At 42.5% G+C, this 24,578-nt stretch overlaps 2 protein-coding genes and 1 long non-coding RNA gene across 4 annotated transcripts in view; 1 reads left to right on the top strand and 2 right to left on the bottom strand.

Annotated features, from left to right (window-relative positions):
- The first annotated feature begins 517 nt into the window (after positions 1 to 517).
- On the top strand, positions 518 to 24,573 carry WNT8B (Wnt family member 8B). The gene is made up of 6 exons (XM_055252058.1): positions 518 to 745; positions 19,854 to 19,887; positions 20,679 to 20,817; positions 21,817 to 21,942; positions 22,731 to 22,873; positions 23,090 to 24,573. The coding sequence occupies exons 1-6, from the start codon at positions 678 to 680 to the stop codon at positions 23,633 to 23,635; spliced, it is 1,056 nt and encodes a 351-aa protein (XP_055108033.1). The 5' UTR covers positions 518 to 677; the 3' UTR covers positions 23,636 to 24,573.
- LOC129467562 (uncharacterized) lies at positions 1,571 to 19,825 on the bottom strand. The gene is made up of 5 exons (XR_010115817.1): positions 18,996 to 19,825; positions 9,220 to 9,266; positions 7,242 to 7,373; positions 2,058 to 2,169; positions 1,571 to 1,597 (listed from the first exon to the last, which is right to left on the bottom strand). It is a non-coding gene; the product is annotated as an uncharacterized lncRNA (long non-coding RNA).
- Positions 20,991 to 24,578, bottom strand: part of SEC31B (SEC31 homolog B, COPII coat complex component) — a 39,407-nt gene continuing 35,819 nt past the window's right edge. The window contains exon 28 of one of the 2 annotated variants that reach the window (XR_010115800.1): positions 20,991 to 23,606. The gene's annotated coding sequence lies outside the window, so the exon portion shown is untranslated. The remainder of the gene's footprint in view (positions 23,607 to 24,578) is intronic. The other variant, XR_010115797.1, reaches the window with a different exon arrangement.

Raw genomic sequence — 24,578 nt, 5'->3', positions numbered from 1 at the left:
ATCCCCACATTCTCAAATCAGAGGGTGCAGTTTCACCTGCACCTGGTGTATTTTTTTCTGAAAAAAAAAGCTATCCTGAATGCAAATTCAGTCTCAAAGTGCTGCAAAGGACAACCAGGAAAGCACAGTCCCTTCTGGACCCCTTTTGGGGACCAGGCTCTGTGTGTGTGTGTGTGTGTGTGTGTGTTGTGTGTGTGTGTCTGTGTGTGTGTGTCTGTGTGTAAGTGTGCATAGGTGGGGAAAGGTTGTGGTGTGATGGGAGGGGATAGGCAAGAGGGAGGAAAGACTCCACACAGTGATTATGTGGAGGGGATTTGCTATGTCTCTTCCCCCCGCTTCTTTCTTTGTCCTCTTTCTCCTGGTCCCCTTCTTCTGCATTTGTCTAGGAGGATCCTGGAGTGTTCTTTTGATCGACTCAATCTTTCTCTGGCACTTGAGTTCTGATTGGCTGAAGGACTTAGAGGGGAAAAAAAACTTTAATTAAGTAGATAATCTCTTCTTTGGACGTTTGGCAGCTCCATTTCACCTCCCCTTAACTCTGTTTGGGATCGCTTACACACCAAGGAAGTTGGGCTTTGAGAATTCCATCCCACTGCCACCGAGGAGAATATTTCTCCATCTTGCTTACCCATCTCCCAGTTTTTTGGAATTTTCTCTAGCTGTTACTCCAGAGGATTATGTTTCTTTCAAAGCCTTCTGTGTACATCTCTCTTTTCACCTGTGTCCTCCAACTCAGCCACAGCTGGTAAGTAACCTGGACTCTTTACCTGGAGCTGGGAATAGGTAAGTGTATGTAATATGTTGGGTAAAGCTCATTTCATTTCCAGAAATGTAGGAAGCCTTGAGATCTCTCCTAGGAAAAACTGTTCTATGGGGTAGGGCTCTTCCTAAATTTATGGCTGATTTTAGTGAATCTTTAGGACCCCTACCAATAAAGGACTAAATGATGGGAGGGGGGGTTCCTATTTTTATAAATTGCTACTCCACAAATATTCCTCCAAAGTGATTTGGGGGTAAATGGACAGCAGCCCTTTTCACGAAATCCTGATGTCAGCATTGTAGAGAGGAGGAAGGTAGTTCAAAGCAAGTTCTACCGTGTGTTGAATCTCATCTTGAGGTAAAGTCTGGAGACAAAATTCAATGGGATCTTACTTTGTACTTTCTGACTTTATTTTTTTTCAGGATATTCTAAGTAATTGCTCAAATTGTCATTTCCTAGACATAAAAAATTTTATTTGAACCACTAAGCGGGCATTGGGTTAACAAACATGTTTGAAACCAGATATTTTAGAAATCTAAACGTCTCAAGAAATTTATTTAATTTGTTCAATTTACAAAAATTTCTAAATTGTTCAGAAAATCAGATAACGTATATGAAAGTGCTTTGTAAATTATAAACACAAATGCTAAAGAATATCATCACCATTCTCATTTAGCTCTTGGAAACCATACAAACTATCTATACATACAACTGTTCATTAGCAAATACACCAGTACACAATAACATACAGAATGCAGGTTGCTAGGGTGTTCGGAGTTTCTCTCCAGTTCAGATATGAGCTCAGTCTCTCTCTTCTTCAGTTCTCATTTTGACCATCTATTTAACAAAGATATAAATCCAATTGCTACATAAACTGTTGAGGAAGCAGGAAAAGAAATTTCTTTGCTGAGATAAGCTTCCGTTGAGAATTGAAAATATATTTTTATCATAAATGAGTGTAGCTGTCTTTATTGGAGTGTTGATAAGAAGTATGCCAACTTCATAAAACTATTTGCAAGTTAATACAATAATTTGCAACATTTCTGATTATAAGCAGAACCACCAATTAGTCCATTTTTAATTGGCATTTTAATTAAATATTTCAACGTTAAAAAAAAGATCTCTCTTCTCTCCCCCTCATGAGAACAAAAAGACAAAAGGGAGAGGAGACTATTTCAGAGCATTTCTACTGATGTTCATGGTATTCTTCAGCTGATTCAGTATCAGCAAAAGAGAAACACGAGATTCCTTTCCCTAGTCACCAGGGCGGTGTGAAGAATTGTTCTATAAAAAATACCTTTACTGTGTGTTCCCTTCCCTGCTGGAGGGGGTCATGTTCATTTCATTCCTATACTGACACAGCCACACTGAAAGGTGGCTGGGTTGCTTGTCTGTCCAAATTCAAGTGTCTGGATTCAAAAAGAAAAAAGGAAAAAGAGATGTGAAAGAAAGTTCTAATTTAAAAAAAACAGGGTTTAAGAACCCCTTCTCGCCTTGCCTGACTTTGAGGAGAAAATGTACAAATCTCCTTTATAATACAATTAGATCTTAATTGCTTTTTCCTATAAGCTCCAATTTAAATTAAACATTTGTACTTCACCAAGAATCTGTTTGTGGTGGCATTTGAAAAGTGATTTTTAAATTTAACATTAAATCTTGATTATGCTTCTAATGAAACTATCAGGGTTTTGCATAAGGTCATCTTCCCCTTTATGCCATGCAGAGAAATTTGACCAACCACAGCCTTTGAAATGTTTCTCTTAATACTTCATTATCAACCTTTTATGTAAGGACCTCAAAAGCATTTAACAAATAGAGAACCACAATTTCTGCTTGGCTGTTCAATTGTAGGCCTGCCTGAAATTACTGTCTAAAAGAGTCCATCAGCAGAAATTCCTGGGCTTGAAAAGGAGAGAATAATGATGACATTCACCTATAGTATGGAATTTTACTAGGTAAATCAGTACAAGATGATTTCTTTGAAAAGTATTTGCCACAATTTTTTATAGTTGGGACGCTTCCAAGAAGAACTGTCTTTTAGTAACTTGAGAAAATTATTTTTTTTGAATTTGTTTGTCTTAATCCTTACGGCTCCAAAGAAAGAGAATGAGAATGCATGATAAGCCAAGCAGATGATGATGATTATAATGGTGGCCAGAGATGAACAAATTTGATTTTCCTTCCAATGCACTTACTCATCTGGAATGAGCAGGCCTAGAAAGTGTTTTACCTTAACTGGTTGGCCCCATTTTACTCCAAATGATATGTCATAATGACAGTGGGTCTTACCCAGTTCTGTTCATTTCTCACTCTCTCCCCACCTAACTCAGTCGCCAAATCAGAAGGATGCCCTGGGATACAGAAGTAAACTATAGCTCTGCTCTCATTCTTCAACAGAAGTTACCGCCTCTACTTCTTTCCAAAGGTCTGCAGCAGGAATTTCAGCAGGGTCCATTTCTCTTCTGCAGTAGGGCAAGAATTTACCTAAAATCTTTGGATTTTAAGGCAGCTTTTGAAAAACATCATCTTTTGGTCCTCTACATGCATCTTATAGAGTAACCTTTCTATGGCTCTTGAAATCTCATCTGATGATGACATGTGGGACTCCTGATTGGCAAAGGAATCAGTTATTGGAGGAGGGTCTTTGAATCCATATTCTCACCAAGCATTGTGTAAAGCTGAAATTACTGATCTCCACACTATGTGCTACTACTTTTAGGTGTATATTATGAACAATAAAACACAAGCTCATTTAAAAATTACTGAATTCATACTGGGGTTCTGTCATAAGTTTTTGCCATGTTGACTTTTTCCCACTAACAGATTAAAAAAAACCATATATGATCAAGTTAGGATCCACTAAAACTGTCACGATAGGGGAGGGTTCTCATCCTCAAAGATGCTGGGAATCCCCGAAGTTAAAGAAATAAAAAGTAAGGTATGAGGAACTGCTTTGGAATCTGGAAAAAGAAATACCAGTACAAAAGAGTCACTTAATAGCATTCTTGGTTCATAAAAAAAAAAGTGCCCGATCTATTAAAAAAAAAGCTGGGATTTGTGGAGAAGCTCTGAGGTGGGCTAGATCAGCAGCTGCACTGTAGGAAGGCCTGAGGGCTCTGAGACATAACCAGAGAAGTTTAATTCCCAGCTTTATCATTGCAGGCCTCCACAACTTGAGCCCTATGTGTTTCTTTCCAGAATCTCTATTTCTATTGTCATGAAAGACAATAACTATTATTAGTATAATTATTAATAACAACAAAGGCTGTGAGTATGCTGGGAAAAGACATTTCATTACAGCTCTTGTTATGAAACCAGTTTATGTGAGTGACAAGAAGGATGCTCTAAGATGCATCTTTGTTTTAGTTTTAGTTTTTGGTGGATGACAACATGACACAAAGAAGGATCTCCTTTGTGTGCTATTACACAGTGACAAATGAGGCATTAAAAAAGGACCAGAAGAAAAGGAGTTTTAATCTAAACCCTCTCCTTCCATGGAAAGATACTCCTTTTTTTTTTTTCTTTTTTCCAGCTGAGAAAATTGGTTTAATGCTGCTCTACATTGGGTGATACTATTATCTCTTGGGACTATTAATAAAATTCCTTTTTTTCTGGGCTCTGATGATGCTTGTCTATTTCCATCAGAAAAGTGGGGGAGAATTCATATGGCTTAGAGAATGGGGTCAATATAATTTTTCTTAGGATAAATCTATTTTTCAGAAAGTGGATTTTTTTCTTACTCAGTAAAAGATCAGGCTGGGTTAACAGCTGGGGGAAACACTGAGCTTGGGTCACATAAATAACATTCCCCATTGCCTCCCACTTGAAATATACCTGCACTCCCAGGACCTCTCAACGGAAACTACCATCCACTTTGGACAGATGCTTCAGTCTCATTATGAGCCAAACTTTTATGGTTTGTTTTTCTCAATCTTTATTGTAAGCCCCTGTTATTGATCATTTCATTTCTCTGTATGCTTCTTAGGTTAGAGTTTTCTCCAAGCCAAGAGAAAATCAGATCTTAAGGGGATCATTTAAATTCACCATCATTTGACCAGTCCAAACTCGCTTTTTAAAAACAGGTTGTTTTCGCAACTTCAGCATCCTATGGTACCAGCACATTATGGGGCTATATTCCAGTAGTCCCAATAAGACCCTATAAGAGGGCTAATAGGTCAGTCTTTCTATGCAGCTCCATAGATGAAATTCTTATACTCTCCAGGCCAAATCTACACCACCCTACATTAGGCGGAATTTCCCCCTCATTCAAAACTGCCATTACCTTTTGCTGCTCTAAATCTCAGTCCTTTTTCTGTAGTCAGGTTCTTTAGGTTTATCGTATCACACTTTGAAGGTTCCATTATCCAGGACACTAAGTAGTGAACCAATAGATTGCCCACATTATCCTGTCTGGTATTTCCTCACCTTAATCCAAGGCACCTGGTGGAGCCCAGATTCCATAGATTATTGCTTTTCAGAATAATTGGTTTTGTTTTAAAATTTTCATATTATGGGAAAAACATGTTTTTACAAAGGTTGAGAACAGCATATATAACAAACCCCAATAACTCAGCTTCAACCGTTATCAATCTCTGACCATCATGTTTCACCTATACTTTCTGTAGCATTTTTAACTGCATATTCTCTTAGTCTAAATCTTCCAAGTACTACCATGGTTCAAAATAGGAAGAAGAGGGATAGCAAAAGGATTATCTGTCCTGTGTCTGAGAGATCCAGGCCAGTAATTAGAATGAAGTTTGGGGAATATTGTACATTTCTCCCATTGCCCTTGGGAGAAGATCAAGAATACAAATTAGCAAAAGGGAATAAGTCATTCAAATACATGTTTGTGTTTATTTCTATTGGAGCTGTGGTTGATTAGCAAAGGCAGTAGAAATTGATGGTTGGATCAGATTGAGGAGAGAACATTTTACCATCTATTTGGATTTAATTCCATTAAGCAGTAAAAATGGCACTAAAGTGCCAAAGCCTGTCAATTTTCCAACCTTAAACTGTTCACCTAGTTGTTTTACAGGATAATTCTTGGAGTTACCATGTACACCTACCTTCTTGATACTGATATAAACTGGTATTGTTTCCATCGATGCAATTGAGAACATAAATGTTTTCTAAAGTCTATACTGCAGGGACCAAGGCAACAAGATCAGAAAACAAAATGGAATTATCTGCCTCCATAACGATTGTGGAAAAAGTTCCCGTGATCCCAGGCTTTCTGGGAATGGTGGCTTGAGCTGTTCTTTAGCAGCTCTCACTTACAGACCAAGGAAAGGAGCGTGAGTATAGCTTATCCCTGCCACAGTCCTCATTTAGATGCTAAGTGCTGAAGTGCTTTTCTGTAGCTTAGCGTTTCTCAGCAGCGCTTGCTACAATACATAAAGAAGGAAGGAAATGAGGACAGGGAAGATAGCCTATCACTCTATAAAATATCCTGGAATACAAATAACATCTCAGTTGCAGGGAAAAAGATGATCCCCCGAACATTTGTGCTTCGCTTGTGAAGGAATCTGCCTGAGCTTCTTTTGCAAAGATCCATGGTACAGAGTTGTCCTGTGGGCTATTACATGGCCTTTGCCAACAATCATTTGGCAAGGGCTGGATTTGCGATAATGTGGGATTTTAATATACATTTTAATATAAGGACTACTGCTAAGACTGTCACATCTGTTTAACTTAAAAAAAAATTTTTTTTGTCAACTGGCTTACAAGACTTGTTTTCTCTTTTCATATTTTAGGGCACTGCATTATTATATAAAAAATTCACACTTATAAAAAACATTTTTAGAATGATTTACAGGGCTGAACTCCCTTTGAAGAAAGAAATGGACTTTAATTTGGTGAAATAGTTATGGGAATATGACCAAAAGCTACACATTCCTGAATTTTTCTTTCTATACTCATCTTGAAAAATACCTTCCTTTGGCCCCACTCTCCACTGCAATCATTTCTCCTTTCTCTTTTTTCTTTCAATGCCGTCCTCCTCAAAACGAGTCAGCACTAGCTACTTTTGTGTCATAACTCTTCCCTCTCTGCAATCTGGCTTGTGTTCTATTGCCATATTTAAATAGATCCCTCCACTGATACCAGCTTTGTTCCCTCTTGACATATTTTTAAGTAGGAGGAAATCTGATTTTGAAAGTCTGAATACTTCTCTTCCCTTTAAGACTTCAGATACCTTGTAACTTCTACCTCCTAATCCCTTCCCCTAGTTAAATAAGAAAGCCTGATTTCAATACGTTGGAATAGGTAAGAATTAGTCATGCTTTTCACCCTTGAAAAATATTTGCATTTTAAACTTAACTCTCTCAAATTGTACAGTGAATAGTTCCAAGTTCAATACCCTCAGGTATTATCAGATAAGGGTAGTGAAGAAAATTTGGGGACCAATGGGATATTATTTCACAGTTATTAGTAAGACCTACTTTCTGTGTAACTGTGTGTGTGGGCACATGTGTGAACATACCTTTGTGTCTGCTCGTTCACGTGTGTTCTACAGGTCAGATGTGTGGATGCTGTGGAACAGAGACAATCACAAGGAAACTCACTCAGAAGAGCTATCTTTGGGCTCTCCCCAGCCCAAGGCATCTTGGGAATTCTATGGAGTGAAAAGCTGCTGTCAGAACTCATTCTAAGAGAAAGCTGCATCACTGGAGCACCTTCCAGCTATAGCCCCTGGCAGTTTCCCTACTCCATACCCTCCCCTTAGCCTTTAGCCCTTTGCCCTATATGCCTTCTGTGCTAAATCTTCAGATGGAGATCTACAGTTCACATTCATTCACTACCATTTCTCCTTTCCCCCAGGCCAGCACTCCAATTTCGGTAATCAGACATCTCTCTCATAAAGTAGACCAAACTGAGCCTCATGACTCACAGACAATTTTTTTAAGGCAGGATCTCACTCTGTCAGCCAGGCTGGAGTGTACAATCCTGGCTCACTGCAGCCTCGACCTCCCTAGCTCAAGTGATCTTCCCACTTCAGCCTCCCGAGTAGCTGGGACTATAGTGTATGCCACCATACCTGGCTAAGTTTTGTATTTTTTGTAGAGACAGGGTCTCATTGCCTTTTTAAATATCATCATTATATCCTCTTTTCTGAGCTCCATCCCATTTCTCCATCTTTATTATGATTTTTATTTTTATTTTTTGTAGAGACAGAGTCTCACTCTGTTGCCCAGTCTGGTTTCAAACTCCTGGGCTCAAGCAATCGACCCACTTTGGCCTCCTAAAATGCTGAGATAACAGGCGTGAGCCACCATGCCCAGCTGATGACTCAGAGACATTTTATGGACATTAAGAGATGGGATTAAAGGTTAAGGAGAAGCCAGAAATATTACGTAAAGATTTGTGGGGAAAGTGATGAGAGGCAGAACAAAACAAAATCACAGGGCACTAAGATGAAAGTCCTGGGTGGTAAGAGGAAAATATCAAATTCTGCAGATTCATATTCAGAATGTTTGTTTCTTATTTTCCATTTTATTTTGTTTTATTTTATTTTTTGAGACAGAGTCCCACTCTGTCGCCTAGGCTGGAGTGCAGTGGCGCAATCTCAGCTGACTGCAACCTCCACTTCCCAGGTTCAAGCGGATTCTCCTGCCTCAGCCTCCCAAGTAGCTGGGACTACAAGTCCACACCACCACGCCCAGCTAATTTTTGTATTTTTAGTAGAGATGAGGTTTCACCGTGTTAGCCAGGATGGTCTCGAACTCCCAACCTCAGGTGATCTGCCTGCCTCAGCCTTCCAAAGTGCTGGGATTACAGGCATGAGCCACCGTGCCAGGCCTATGTTTTGTTTAGATACACAAATGCTTACCATCATGTTATAATTGCCCACAGTAGTCAGTACAATAACATGCTGTATAGGTTTGTAGCCTAGGAGCAATAGGCTCTACCATATAGCATGGGTGTGTAGTAGGCTATCCATCTAGGTTTGTATAAGTACATTCTATGATGTTTGCACAGTGACAAAATCACCTAACAACACATTTCTCAAAACATATCCCTGTCATGAAGCCACACACTGTATCCCCTCCCCACCTCTGCCTACAGCGTCCTTTAGTATTTGTTTCTCCCTACTCTTTCATACATAGAACCCAGTGTGAGCAGCAACGGTGCCTAGAAAATGTGCCCACCCAGATAAAGCAGGGCCTGTGCCCTGGCAGATGTGGTTGTTTTGTGGACATAGAAGCAGTAGGCTGGTGCAATGAAAGGATAAAAAGTAGCAGAGACAATGTGATAGTTAACTGAGTGTATTCATGAGTGTGTGCAAAACATCGCTTCGGCCTCTCAGAAATATTTACCAAGAATTTTTCAGGAATTAGGAGTCCTGGATTAGCCAGTGGGAATAAGAGCAAGGGAAATACGGGCTGCAGAAAAGCACAGCAGGTAGAGTGCATGCTCTAGGGTAGGACTGCCTAGGCTCCAGTCCTGGCTTCACCACTTACCTAGCTGCGTGAAGCTGGGTGGCCACTCTGTGTTTCAGTCTCTGTTTCTGTAAAATGAAAGATATAATAGTTTCTACCTCATATAATTGTGATCATTATATGAACTTAAAATATGTAAAACACTTCAAAGTACATGGTCAGTCCTGGCAACACAACGAGACCCTGTCTCTACAAAAAATACAAAATAAAAATATGCCGGGCACGGTGGCTAACCCCTGTGGTCCCAGCACTTTGGGAGGCCGACATGGGCGCATCACTTGAGGTCAGGAGTTCAAGACCAGCCTGGCCAACATGATGAAACCCCATCACTACTAAAAATACAAAAATTAGCCAGCATGGTGGCATGTGCCTGTAGCCCCAGCTACTCAGGAGGCTGAGGTGGAAAAATTTCTTTTTTCTTTTTTTTTTTTGAGATGAAGTCTCACTCTGTTGCCCAGGCTGAAGTGCAGTGGCACAATCTCGGTTCACTGCAAGCTCCGCCACCCAGGTTCACGGCATTCTCCTGCATTAGCCTCCCAAGTAGATGGGACTACAGGCACCCACCACAACGCCCGGCTAATTTTTTGTATTTTTAGTAGAGATGGGGTATCACCGTGGTCTCGATCTCCTGACCTCATGATTCACCCACCTCGGCCTCCCAAAGTGCTGGGATTACAGGCGTGCGCCACCACACCTGGCCGGAAGATTTCTTGAGTCTGGACAACAGAGCAAGACCCTCTCTCTAAATAAATAAATAAAAGTACTTGGTGTGCACAGAATAAACACTCAGTGAAAAGTATAGTACCCACCCCATGGAGTTGCTACGGAAATTTAAAAAGATGATACAGGTAAAGTACTTAGAAGAGTTCCTCACATACTTGATAAATGCTAGTTATTGTTACATGATATGATTAAACTTTATATTATATCAGTGTATACACACACACACACACGTATACTGGACAGCTAACACAAGGAGAAGAAACAATTGTAAAATTTTGACTTGGCAGTGTAAAAGCATAACTAGCCACGTTATTTATGTAAATCGCTTACCACTTATGCCTAATTACTATGAAGCACAATAACAATTACACACAGCACTAAGTGTGTCAGATTAACTTTGCTAAAGGTTTGATTACAGCACTAACCTCTGTGTACATATGCTCAGTGTTCATTCTCTGTTACTCTTGTAGTATGATCATCTGCTAATGTAGCATAGTCATCTGCTCACTACATTAAAAAAATTAGTGGGAGCACTGGCTTGCCACAGACTTCTTATATTTCTCAAAATCTTTTTGCAGTTCTTTTTCTCCTTACATCTTCTGCTGCATCTGATGATCTATCTTTTTTATTTCAAAATCCTTATATTCAATTCACTTCTGTAGGCACTTACTATGTTCAAAGTACTAGATTAGGAACTGGAGGGTATACAGAGATAATTAAGGCAGCCCATACTTATAGTCAAGTATAAAAGAGGAAAGGGAAACCTTCATATGAAACAGAGAAAAGTTGCTGTGAGGCTTCAAGGTGTGCTGGTTGTGGCTTCTGCACTGGTACTTATTCAAGAATAAGTGAGATTTTTTAAATAATAGCTTTATTGAGATATAATCTACATACTATAAAAGGCACCCTTTAACAAATCAATGATTTTTTTAGCCATTTCACGGATTTGTGCAACCTTCACCACAATCCATTTTAGAACATTTTAATCACTCCAAAAAGAAACCCTTTATTCATTAGCATTCAGTCCCCGTTCCTCCTCCCCTCAGTCCCTGGAAACTGTGAATCTAGTCAGTTTCCATGAGATTGCCTATGCTAGACATTTGATATAGATAGAATCACATCATTTATGGCCTTTTGTGTCTGGCTTCTTTCACTCAGAATGATATTTTCAAGGGTCATCCATGTTGTAGCTTGTATCCAGTACTTCATTCCTTTCTATGGTCAAAAAATATTCTATTATGGGTTGGGCATGGTGGCTCATGCCTGTAATCTTGCACTTTGGGAGGCTGAGGCAGGACAAGTGCTTGAAGCCAGGGGTTTGAGACCAGCCTGGACAATAAAGTGAGATCCTGTCTCTACAAAAAATTAAAAAATTAGCCTGGCATAGTGATGTGTATCTGTAGTCCCAGTTACTCAGGAGGCTGAGGCAGGAGAATCACTTGAGCCTAAGAGTTCAAGGCTGCAGTGAGCTATGATGGCACCACTGCACTTCAGCCTGGGTGACAGAGAAAGACCCTGTTTATACTTAAAAAAAAAAAAAAGAGAAAAGAAAATAAAGGGCTAGGTGTGGTGGCTCAGGCCTGTAGTCTGAGCACTTTGGGAGGCTGAGGAGGGTGGACCACTTGAGGTCAGACATTCGAGACCAGCCTGGACAACATGGTGAAACCCCATCTCTACTAAAAATACAAAAATTAGCCAGGCATGGTGATAGACGCCTGTAATCCCAGCTACTTCGGAGGCTGAAGCAGGAGAATTGCTTGAACCTGGGAGGCGGAGGTTGCAGTGAGCCAAGATCATGCCACTGCACTCTAGCCTTGGCAACAGAGTGAGACTCTGTCTCCAAAAAAAAAAAGAAAAAGAAAAAGAAAAGAAAACAAAAATATTCTATTTATCCACCCCTCAGTTGATAGATATTTTTTTTTCTTTTTGGCTATTATGAATAACGCTGCTATGAAAATAAATGTACAAGTTTTTGTTGGACATATGTTTTCAATTCTCATGAGTATATACCTAGGAGTGGAATTGCTGGCTTATATGATAACTCCATATTTAACCTTTTGAAGAATTGGCAGACTATTTTCCAAAGTGTCTGCACCATTTTACAATACCACCAGCAATGTATGATTTCTCCACATCCTCACCAACAGTTGTCTTTTTTATTTTAGCTATATTTGTGGGTACAAATCCTCGTCATCTTTTTAATTCGTATTTCCTTGATGGCTAGTGATATTGTGCATCTTTTCAGGTGCATATTGGCTATTTGTATATTTTCTCTGGAGAAATGTCTATTCAAGTCCCTTGCTGATTTTTTAAAAAATATTATTTATTCATTTATTTTTGGGACGGAGACTTGCTCTGTTGCCCAGGCTGGAGTGCAGTGGTGCACTCTTGGCTCATTGCAACCTCCGCCTCTCTGGTTCAAGTGATTCTCCTGCCACCCTCCTGAGTAGCTGGGGAGTACAGGCATGCACCACCACACCTGGCTAATTTTTGGATTTTTTGGTGGAGAGAGGGTTTCACCATGTTACCCAGGCTGGTCTCAAACTCCTGACCTTAAGTGATCTGCCTGCCTCAGCCTTCCAGAGTGCTGGTATTACAGGCATTAGCCACTGCAACCGGCCCCTTGCTGATGTTTTAATCAAGTTTTGTTGTTGTTGAGTTTCAGGAGTTCTCTATATATTTTGTACATTAACCCCTCATCAAATATGTGCATCGCAAATATTTTCTCCCATTCTGTGAGTTTTCTTTTTGCTTTCTTGATGGTGTTTTTAGAAGTGCAAATGTTTTTAATTTTGAAGAAGTTCAATTTATCTGTGCTTTATTTTGTCACTTATGCTTTTGGTATCATAGCTATAAAACCACTGCCGAACCCCATGTCACAAAAATTTACACGCATCCTTTGTTCTAAGAGTTTTATAGTTTTTGCAGTTACATTTAGGTCTATGATACATTTTGAGTTAATTAAAGGGGATGGAGAGTTGCAATGTTAAATAAATATATGTTGTGTAATAACAATCCAACTTAATAACTTAATCGTTTTATATGTGTATATCCAGGTGTCCCAGAGTCACTGGCTGCAAATACTAAGAATAGGTGAGATTTAACAGAACAGCCAAACAAAGGCATGGCGGCATGAATGCATGGATGCGCAGGAATAGCCACTGGTTCAGCCTGAATAGAGGATTGGACAAGTAGGGATATTTAATGGGAAATGAGACTGGAAAGGTTATGTAGTCAGATTATGGAGGGTCTTGAGTACCAAAAGTTGGAGAACTGTGGAAGATTCTTGAGCAGAAGAATGACATTAGAATCAGTCTTTCAGAAGAGTGGTCTAGTTGAAGACTATACACTAGATTGGAATGGGGTAAACAACGTAAGCAGAGAAGTCAGAACTCCTATGGTGGTCTAGGTGGGAGATCACAGCTAAGACTGTGACAGTGAGAGTAGAAAAGAGGGAGCTGATAAGCAAAAAGTATGAGAGGCACAATACACATAAGGCCTAGTAACCGGTTGGATGATGAGAGCAAATTGGTAGAGACTTGGCAAAATGGTGGTTCCATTAATAACAATAAAAAAGTCAGGAGAAGTAGCTAGTTTAGTAGGAAAGATGAGTTAACTTTTAGATAAACCATCTTCACAATTTGAAACATTCCCAGTAGAGAAATCTAACTTTCACGTGGAAACGCAGCTCTGGATCTCAAGAAAGAAGTCAGGGCTGAAGTTAAGGCTTTGGGAGACATCACTTAATCATGATCGTTAGAACCATGGACATGAATGAGGAAATCCCCTTCTCTCTCTAGATAGCAGCTCCTTTAGAGTTTCTTCAGATGATATTTCTTCCTACTACCACCCCTAAATGTGGGTTCCTGCATTCATTCATTCAACAAACATTAAAATACATTTAATAAACATTATTAAATGCTTATTATTGCCAGACACTGTTCAAGGCATTGGTAATATTTGATGAACAAAATAGACCAACCAACAAACAAAAAAACTTGCCTTAATAAAGCTTACAGCCTAGTGGGAGGAGGCAAACAGTAAATAAATATATATGTAAAGCATATAGTGTTCATAAGCAGAGAAAGGGGATGGGGGAGATGGAGTTGCAGTTTTAAACAGGATAATGAAGGAAAGCCTCAGGGAGAAGGACACATGTGGTTATGTGGTTAAAGGGCTGATGTAGGTGAAGGAACAAGCTATGTGGATATCTGAGTACAAAGCATTCCAGGATTCCAGGAACAGAGAACATGCAATGACCCCAAGGCTGGAGAGTGCCTGGTGGGTGAGAGAAACAACAAGGAGACCAGCACAGCTAGCGAAGAGTAGTGAGGGGAAAGCAGGAGATCAGGTCGGAGGCATAAATGGAGGCCAGATTGTGTAGGGGCTTATAAACCATGGCAAGAATTTGACTTCTGCTTGATGTGAGATAGGAAATTATTAGAGGATTTTCAGCAGAAAGTGGCAACATTTGATCTGTATTTTAAAGGTATTAATCTTTAAACAGACCACTCATTTTGAGAACAAAATTTGGGAGAATAAAGGCAGAAGCAAGGAGGTCAATCAGTAGGCTTTTACCATAATCCAGACAAGAGATGACAGCTTGAGCCAGGGTGATAACAGCAAAGGTGTTGAGAACTGGTTAGATGCTAGATACATCCTGAGCTGGAGTTAGCAGGATTTGAGGACAGACTGAAACAGGATGTGAGAGAAAGAAAGGAGTCAAAGATGACTCTTGGCTGGGCATGCTGGCTCATACCTGTAATCCTAGCACTTTGGGAGGCTGAGGCAGGCGGATTGCTTGAGGTCAGGAGTTTGAGACCAGCCTGGCCAACGTGGCCAAACCCCATCTCTACTAAAAATACAAACATTAGCTGGACGTCGTAGCGCATGCCTCTAATCCCAGCTTCTTGGGAGGCTGAGGCACAAGAATTGCTTGAACCCAGGAGGTGGAGGTTGTAATGAGCCAAGATGGCACCACTGCACTCTAGCCTGTGCAACAGAGCAAGATTCTGTCTAAAAAAAAAAAAGTGACTCTTTATGATTTTTGTCTGAGCAACTAGGAGGAACAGTCCTTTGCTTAGATGGAGAAGACTACAGAAGGAGTAGGCTTGGGTGGTGGCAGCGAGGATCAGGAGTTCAGTTTTGGACACGTTAAGTTTGAGATGCATATTAAACACTGAAGGAGAGATGCCAAGAATACAGTTGGATATGCAAGTCTAGAGTTCAAGCAAAGGTCTGAGAAGAGTTGGGAGGGTTCAGGAAGTCATGAACCCTTTGAATGGTCCTGAATCTGGGTAATATTGTCAGCAACTGCACAACCTCATGGGAAATGGGAAGCTTGTACCTCCATCTGGGAGTATACCGGTTTTACCATGTTCTGTCTATATAGCAGCCTCCATTTGTTAAACAAAATTTGTATCTTAAAACAAATTTTTTTTTTTTTTTTGAGACAGAGTCTCGCTCTGTCGCCCAGGCTGGAGTGCAGTGGCGCAATCTCGGCTCACTGCAAGCTCCGCCTCCCGGGTTCATGCTATTCTCCTGCCTCAGCCTCTCTGAGTAGCTGGGACTACAGGCACCCGCCACCACGCCTGGCTAATTTTTTTGTATTTTTAGTAGAGACGGAGTTTCACCATGTTGGTCAGGCTGGTCTCAAACTCCTGACCTCAAGATCTGCCCGCCTTGGCCTCCCAAAGTGCTGGGATTACAGGTGTGAGCCACTGCGTCCAGCTGAGTCTTAATATAGGATATTTTGGATATGAACAAGCCAGCCATAAGGTTCAAATATGTCTGCAAATAACTCAGAGGTTAACAACACAAGTTGGCCAGGCGCAGTGGCTCACGCCTGTAATCCCAGCACTTTGGGATGTCAAAGTGGGCGGATCACCTGAGGTCGGGAGTTTGAGACCAGCCTGGCCAACATGGTGAAACCCCATCTCTATGAAAATTACAAAATTAGCCGGGTGTGGTGGCACACGCCTGTAATCCCAGCTACTCAGGAGGCTGAGACAGGAGAATTGCTTGAACTCGGGAGGCAGAGGCTGCAGTGAGCTGAGATCATGCCACTGCACTCCAATCTGGGCAAGACAGAGCAAGACTCCGTCTCAAAAAACAAACAAACAAAAAAACACAAGTCCCGGGAGGCAGAGTCTGCAGTGAGCTGACACCACACCACGGCACTCCAGCCTGAGCAAGACACAGCAAGACTCTGTCTCCAAAAACAAAACAAAACGAAAAACAAAAACACAAGTCACTTTATGGGAATGTTGTCCAAATAAGGCCTATAGTGTTGTTCCATGACAGGTGCTCAATTAAGTCTCATTCATTGATCAGTTAGGCTAGACCAGGACATCATACAAATCTTTGCATATTGTAGGATCTTCCAGGAAAGAATTCTCTAGAATCTCTATCACTCCCTGTAGTTCCGGCTTAGACTCCTTTCACAGGAAGCCTCTTCACCCCGACTATGGCAAAGCATTTTCTTTGTCACTCAATTTGCTTTGTTGTTTTGTTTTCTTTCCTGATAATTTCTGTCTTATGGAAAATGGGAACTAGCTCTGTCAGGCTTGGTAATGTCCAAAAGCTTTGAATGTTATTCCTAACATAAAAAGTGCCTTTCTGAGTGGGAACAAGCTCAGGTCCCTTTCCTCAAAGCAAAGGGGCTTGGCTGATTCCTCTGACATGTCTTTAAGGATCAGAAATTCATGTCCAAACCTATAATGGCTTTGGAAATTGTGAATTCATTTAAGTCATTCTGAATTTTATTTTTGTGTTTTGCTGGTGCTACTACACCTGATCAAGCAGCGCTTCTTTTCAGTTGACTTAAGGTTGCCTACCAAGCTTTAAAAAGTAGGCCTTAGTGGCTGGGTGCGATGGCTCACGCCTGTAATCCCAGCACTCTGGGAGGCCGAGGCGGGCGGATCACGAGGTCAGGAGATCAAGACCATCCTGGCTAACACAGTGAAACCCCGTCTCCACTAAAAATAAAAAAATAAAAAAAAAAATTAGCTGGGCATGGTGGCAGGTGCCTGTAGTCCCAGCTACTCAGGAGGCTGAGGCAGGAGAATGGCGTGAACCTTGGAGGCAGAGGTTGCAGTGAGCCAAGATGGCACCACTCCAGCTTGGGCGACAGAGTGAGACTCCGTCTAAAAAAAAAAAAAAAAAAAAAATAGGCCTTAGTTTTGCTAGACTTCATAGTATTTTTGATTTTCTAAAATTCTATTACAACTCGTTTAGAATCTTTTTCATCTTCTCATATGGCAGCCTCTTAGTTTGTTAATACTGGTTTTCAAAAACTACTCACATTTTTGGTGTTGTATGTGTTTTGTATGAAGAAAGTCAGCCAAGCTCTTTTGGCCTGACAAGAAACTTTCTTGGTCTATTTCATTTCCAATCCCCTTTCTGGTGATGTTCAGCACCTTATTGGCCTTCAGAATTGCAGGGGTATACCAGATTTCATGGAATAATACATAATGATTCCCGTATTACTTTCCCACATTATAATGGAAAAAGAAAGATAATAGATAATAGATTCTGATTTTCGAATGCCTATACTGAAGTCATTCTCCAAGTCTTTGGCCCTGCAGATCATGTGTGTATGTACATATATATTTAACTTCTTATTTTTAGATAATTATAGAGTTGCAAGACATGTACAGGGAAGAAACGTACAGGGAAGTCCCATGTACACTTGCCCCAACCTCCCCCAGTGTGAACATCTTACAACGTTAGTACAATATCCATGAAGCTTATTCAGACTTCACCATTTTTACATGCACTTGTGTGTACATGTACTCATGTATGTGGCTTTATGCAATTTTGGCATGTGTAGCCTTGTATAACCACAGTAAAGATATTTCGCCATCCCCCCAAGACTTTCTCATGTTACTCTTTACAGCCACATCCATCCCCCATCCCAAATCCTTGGCAACCACTGATCTGTCCTCCAGCTCTATAATTATATATTTCTATTATTTCACTATTGTTTATGTAAATAGAATCATGCAGTATGTATCCTTCTGAGATTGACTTTAATCACTCCGTAACTTCCTCGAGGTTCATCCAAGTTGTTGCATGTATCAATAGATCATTCCTTTTTATTGCCGAGTAATATTCCATGGTATGAATGTACCACAGTTTTTTATTATTTATTTATTTATTATTTATTTTATTTTATTTTTGAGTCGGAGTCTCGCTCTGTTACCCAGGCTGGAGTGCAGTGGAGCGATTTCGGCTCACTGCAAGCTCCACTTCCCAGGTTCACGCCATTCTCCTGCCTTAGCCTCCTGAGTAGCTGGGACTACAGGTGCCCACCACCACGCCCGGCTAATTTTTTTTGTTGTTTCTGTTTGTTTGTTTGTTTTAGTAGAGACAGGGTTTCACCGTGTTAGCCAGGATGGCCTCGATCTCCTGACCTCGTGATCTGCCTGCCTTGGCCTCCCAAAGTGCTAGGATTACAGGCATGAGCCACTGCACCCAGCCACAGTTTTTAAAACTACCCTTTGAAGGACATTGGGTAGTTTATAGTTTTTGACTATTATGAATAAAGTGGCTATGAGCATCCAGGTACAAATTTCTGTGTGAAAATAAGTCTTTATTTCTCTGAGATAAATGCCCAAGAGTGCAACTGCTAAGTCATATCATATGGCAAGTTCATTTTTAGATTTTTTTGTTTGTTTGTTTGTTTTGAGACAGAATCTCACTCTTGCTCAGGCTGGAGTGCAGTGGTGCAATCTCAGCTCATTGCAGCCTCTGCCTCCCGGGTTCAAGCGATTCTTGTGCCTCAGCCACCTGAGTAGCTGGGATTACAGGCGTAGACCACCATGCCTAGCTATTTTTTTTTTTAATAGAGATGGGGTTTTGCCATGATGCCTACGCTGGTCTTGAACTCCTGGATTCATGTGATCCACCCGCCTCAGCCTCCCAAAGTGCTGGGATTACGGGCATGAGCCACTGTGCCCAGTCCATTTTTAGTTTTAAAAGGGGCAGCCAAACCATTTTCCCAAATCAGATGACTTATTTTTAGAATTTTATTATGACTCAATCCCTAGAGAGATATTCCACTGTTAGTTTACCTCTTCCTAATTAGAGAAGTATCCTTCTAACGTCCCACGGAGTCAGATGAACGTGGATTCAAATCCTGCTTCACTCACTTATTAGCTGGGTGAGCCTGAACACATGTTTAACTCTTCTGGAGTCTCAGATTTCCTGTTTGCAAAATAGAGATAATAATGTCTGAGACAGTAAAGATTTAACAAGATCAACATGTAAAATACTGAGATAGTAGAGCATAAGGAACATAGTCAGGAATTAATGCTAGTTCTCTCCCCACTTCATGGCAGAATAATCAGCAACCATTACTATCAAGTGTATGGTACTGGAAATTTTACCTGGCTTTAACAATGCAAGGAAATGATACTACTTTTATTCATGTTTTTTCTACTAAGTTTTGTGTGTGTGTGTGTTTTGTTTTTTTGTTTTGAAATGGAATTTTGCTCTGTTGCCCAAGCTGGAGTGCAGTGGCGCGATCTCGGCTCACTGCAACCTCCACCTCCCAGGTTCAAGTGATTCTCATGCCTCAGCCTCCTGAGTAGCTGGGACTACAGGCGCCCACCACCATGCCCCACTGATTTTCGTATTTTTAGCAGAGATGGGGTTTCGCCATGTTTGGCCATGCTGGTCTCAAACTCCCGACCTCAAGTGATCCACCTGCTTCAGCCTCCCAAAATGCTGGGAATACAGGCATGAGCCACCCCACCTGGCTGTAAATTATCTTTAGTAGGTTTGTTATGCACAGTGTTTCCTGGGTAAAACTAGTTTCCCTTTCTTCTTATTAATTACATGTGCTGAAGTAATTCTTACCACTCTTGGAAGCAGAAACAAGTTGGTGTCTCTGCATTATATTGTTTTTGTTTTGTTTTTTTCCCTTATAGGTCAGTAAACAATTTCCTGATGACTGGTCCAAAGGTAAGAACAAATTCCTTTAACTGATATGGATTTCACTAATCTTAGCCTGCTGACTAAAGATGATAAATGCAGATTTTTCATTATATCCACATCTTTTATTATGCTGTATATATTACAGATCGAAAGACTGAGACCCAGAGGGTGTTAGGGACACATCTAAAACCACATAGCAAACCACTGTCAGAGCCAAGATAAGAACTCAGGAGCACTGAATTCATGGCTAGAATTTCCAGAGCCATAAAAGTCAACAGCCTTTTATAGGTGTCAGGCTGCAAAGTCACACATCCTTCTCAGTGCCCCGTGGTGGGATACAGTTTCCCATGTTTAAAATGCTGGAATTGTAGTACATGATCTTTACATTCATGGGCATTTTCAGTTCCAAAATGTTATTTTCTAAGATGGTCATGTGATGAAAACTCCTTAAATTTCATGAATTAAGTGATTTGGGCTCATTTTGGAGAGGCAGGATAGTATAGTGAAGAAAGGTGAATAAAGGATAATAGGGACTAGAGTCTGATAAAACTGAGTGTCATTTCTAGTTCTGCCATTTTCTAGCTCTGGGACTTTGGGGAAATTACTTTAGCTCACTCCCTGAGCCTCGGTTTCCTAATCTATAATATAGTGCCTATTTCACAGGTTATTTGTGATGTCAAATGAGACAGCATATTTAAAGGCTTACTCCATCATTATTTTGGAGGGATGGGAGAGTAAGCAGGAAGAGGGGTGTTTGGTCAGTTTAAGGTAAACGCCTCCTAAGTTCAGTCTGAATTTTTACTCCTATGTCCCTACAGGCTTACCTGATTTACTCCAGCAGTGTGGCAGCTGGTGCCCAGAGTGGTATTGAAGAATGCAAGTATCAGTTTGCCTGGGACCGCTGGAACTGCCCTGAGAGAGCCCTGCAGCTGTCCAGCCATGGTGGGCTTCGCAGTGGTAAGAAAAGCCTCAGCCACAGCTCCCTGGACCCTCTAGTCACAGGTTAGAGCTCCAGGGATAGTCCGTTGCCTCTTCGACACCCTTATTCCTCACCTGCCCTCTTCTCTTAGGTCATCTCCCTCTCCAGGATCTTCTCTTTTCCTTTTCTACTTCCTTTTTCCCACCTATAGTTTTTTCTTTCTTTCTCAACACTCTCATTGTTCAACAAATGGATCTCACCTTACTCCCAATCCCATACCATCCTTGACCTCCCAGTTGGCTAAAGGTCTCCTCACAATGTAGGTAACATCAGGAGGTAGGCAGGGGTCGTAATTCCTCAGACCTCTTAGCCCCTTCCTTAGCAGAGAGGTACTGGGCAAGTGGAGAGTGACTTGGAGACCAGATTCCCATGGAGAAGATAAAGAGTGGCCATGCCAGTAAATGAAAGAGCTGCCAATCAGAGGCTCTTTTCAAGACTAACTGCACATGACTCTTACACCCTAGTGTTCCAGGAGGAAGTGGGGATGGGTTCTTTACAACCTTGCCTTCAGATTCATCTCCCTCCTCATTTCTTCCTTAGGCTCTTTCCAATCTAAATCATTTACAATCATGTGTGTCAACAGTACCCTAGCCACCTGGTCATAAAATGTGTGACCTGAAAAGACAGGAGGTGAGAAGAGCAGGGCTAAGGTCAGGGATGGGGCAGACCATGGAAGAGGGTAAGATACATTATAAAGATGGGAAGGCCAGGCACAGTGGCTTAAGCCTGTAATCCCAAGCTCTTCGGGAGGACAAGGTAGGAAGACTGAGCCCAGAGTTTGAGACAAGCCTGGGCAACATAGTGAGACCCTCTCTCTGCAAAAAAAATAAAAGTTAAAAAATAATAATAAAGATGGGGAAATAGGATGGAGCTAGGGAAAGAGGATATAATGATGGTTATTAAAGAAAGGTAGCATGTCTGGTATTTCTTTAAGCTGAAACCCCTCCCTCTAACTCTGGATTTTTGGTTCCTGCTAGCCAATCGGGAGACAGCATTTGTGCATGCCATCAGTTCTGCTGGAGTCATGTACACCCTGACTAGAAACTGCAGCCTTGGAGATTTTGATAACTGTGGCTGTGATGACTCCCGCAATGGGCAACTGGGTGAGTAGTAATGTAGGGATGGGTACATAGGCCAGCTCAACGCACATAAAGAATGAAAAGCCTGGTGGGGGTGAAGAAGAGCTGTATTCTTCTAAATATGAAGAAAATCATGCGGAAGATGGGTGAACGAGTTTGATCCCAAGCCCTACAATGACAAGCCAGGCTAAATGTAGCTTAGAACCTTCTTTTCCCGTTTAGTAGTTTCCTTAATTTAAACATAATAATAAAGAAACAACACTCTGGGGATTCCTCTGTTGCTTCTCTCAAACACAAGGGGAACTTCCTTCCGTGTTGCCTATCCCCGTCTACTTTCCACTCCTTACCTCCAGTGCCGTCTCCCAATCTCCTGTGCCCTGCTGACCAATTTCCAACACCGTTGTTCCATATTTCAATTGTACCCCTTTCCCCCTCAATGCTTCCTTCTTTCCACATCTTTTTGGCACTATTTTGTCCCTTCTGGACCTCAATCACCAGCAGGGCACGTGCACCCTCTGCCCATGCGAAGAGGCACTGTTGGCAGAGGAGTGTACTGGCACCTTGCAAAGAATCCACCCGGCAACTACTTACGTCATTGAGTCCTGAGCAGGGGATTGGCTGAACCTGGAAGTGGGCGTGTAAAAGTGGCAAAACCAAATCTAGACGGCAACTGATCTGGATACAGGGCACTCGCCCAACCTTAATCCTCTCCTATCCTGGACCTCCCCACCCCCAACTCAATTAGAAACAGCAGCCCAGGAGGCTCTGCGCCCGCTTGCTCAATGACCTGTCCTCCCTCTGCACTTTCCCAGGGGGCCAAGGCTGGCTGTGGGGAGGCTGCAGTGACAATGTGGGCTTCGGAGAGGCGATTTCCAAGCAGTTTGTCGATGCCCTGGAAACAGGACAGGATGCACGGGCAGCCATGAACCTGCACAACAACGAGGCTGGCCGCAAGGTGAGTCCCGCAGCCCTTGGAAATAGGCAGCTGCTGGCTACATCCACTAACAGCTCCAGGTGCGGACAACTCTTCAGTTCATTTAAAAGATTGGCAAAATGAGGTACCAAGTGGGCTGGCTCAGTAGACTAACTAGAGTTCTCGCAACTCCCGCAGGGGCAGTTAAACTCGCCACGCGCTTAATCCCGGGCCTCTCACTCCGAGCTCTCTCCCCAGGCGGTGAAGGGCACCATGAAACGCACGTGCAAGTGCCACGGCGTGTCTGGCAGCTGCACCACGCAGACCTGTTGGCTGCAGCTGCCCGAGTTCCGCGAGGTGGGCGCGCACCTGAAGGAGAAGTACCACGCAGCACTCAAGGTGGACCTGCTGCAGGGTGCTGGCAACAGCGCGGCCGGCCGCGGCGCCATCGCCGACACCTTTCGCTCCATCTCTACCCGGGAGCTGGTGCACCTGGAGGACTCCCCGGACTACTGCCTGGAGAACAAAACGCTAGGGCTGCTGGGCACCGAAGGCCGAGAGTGCCTGAGGCGCGGGCGGGCCCTAGGTCGCTGGGAACGCCGCAGCTGCCGCCGGCTCTGCGGGGACTGCGGGCTGGCGGTGGAGGAGCGCCGGGCCGAGACCGTGTCCAGCTGCAACTGCAAGTTCCACTGGTGCTGCGCAGTCCGCTGCGAGCAGTGCCGCCGGAGGGTCACCAAGTACTTCTGTAGCCGCGCAGAGCGGCCGCGGGGGGGCGCTGCGCACAAACCCGGGAGAAAACCCTAAGCGTTTCCTCTGCCCCCTCCTTTTCCCACTGGTTCTTGGCTTCCTTTAGAGACCCCAGTAATTGTGGAACCTAGGGAATGGGGAACCCGCTTTCCCAGACCTAGGGATCCTGAGAGGGAGAGACTGCAATTTCTCCGAAGCTTGTCACTTTCCACCCTGTTTCCCCAATTCCTCTGTGCTCTCCTAGAGCTCTGTCTGAATCCTCGCAGCCACACCTAGGTCTGAGAACTCAGGCTTTGAGCTACTGATCTTCCTTGGATTAGGATGAGAACAGGTGTTCCTCCTCCCCTCTCCTAGCAGCCCTAATGTCTGACCTAGCCTATCAAGCCTTAGGCGCTGGAAGAACCCTTCTCAGACACGCAGGGCCCAGGTAAAGTTAAAGCTTTGCCCTTTTGTCCACTGTCTGCTACTAGGGCTCACCCACTGCTGCACCTCTCTTCTGCACAGCTCCTCCCCTGCTACCTGCTGACCCAGACTCCCCAGGAATCTTGAATGCTTTCTCTCGTCTTCTCCCTTTCCTTTCTTTCCCAGAAAAACTGAGGAAACCGGCCCCAGAAAAGCATGTCTTTGGGGTTGGTTCCTAGAGGCAGAGGTTGAAGATGGAAGAGGGAGCTCTGGAGTGCTAACTTCAACACCAAGGGTGCTACTCATCTCTGTGGTATCATGTCATGAATGGACTTTACTAGTGGGGCAATGACCTTACTAGACAATCACCCAAGGGACTCCAGATACATACCCCAAAGGTCTAGGAATCTGCCCCAAAGTTAAGGGCAGATTACAGTCATTTCCTACCCTTTAAAGGTACCTTCTCCCAACCTACTTCCTCCTAGCAACCAACTTTATCTCTTCTTCTTCTCCAAAGGATCTTTGTTCCTCTGAGCCAAGACTGAGGTAAATAAAGCCACTTTCCTGTTCAGATCCTGGTCTGCACCTCTAGAGGCAG

The sequence above is a fragment of the Symphalangus syndactylus genome, chromosome 2 (assembly GCF_028878055.3).
Source record: "Symphalangus syndactylus isolate Jambi chromosome 2, NHGRI_mSymSyn1-v2.1_pri, whole genome shotgun sequence".
NCBI lineage: Eukaryota > Metazoa > Chordata > Mammalia > Primates > Hylobatidae > Symphalangus > Symphalangus syndactylus.
Note: the sequence above shows the minus strand (reverse complement) of the source record. Positions and strands in the feature narration are given on the sequence as shown.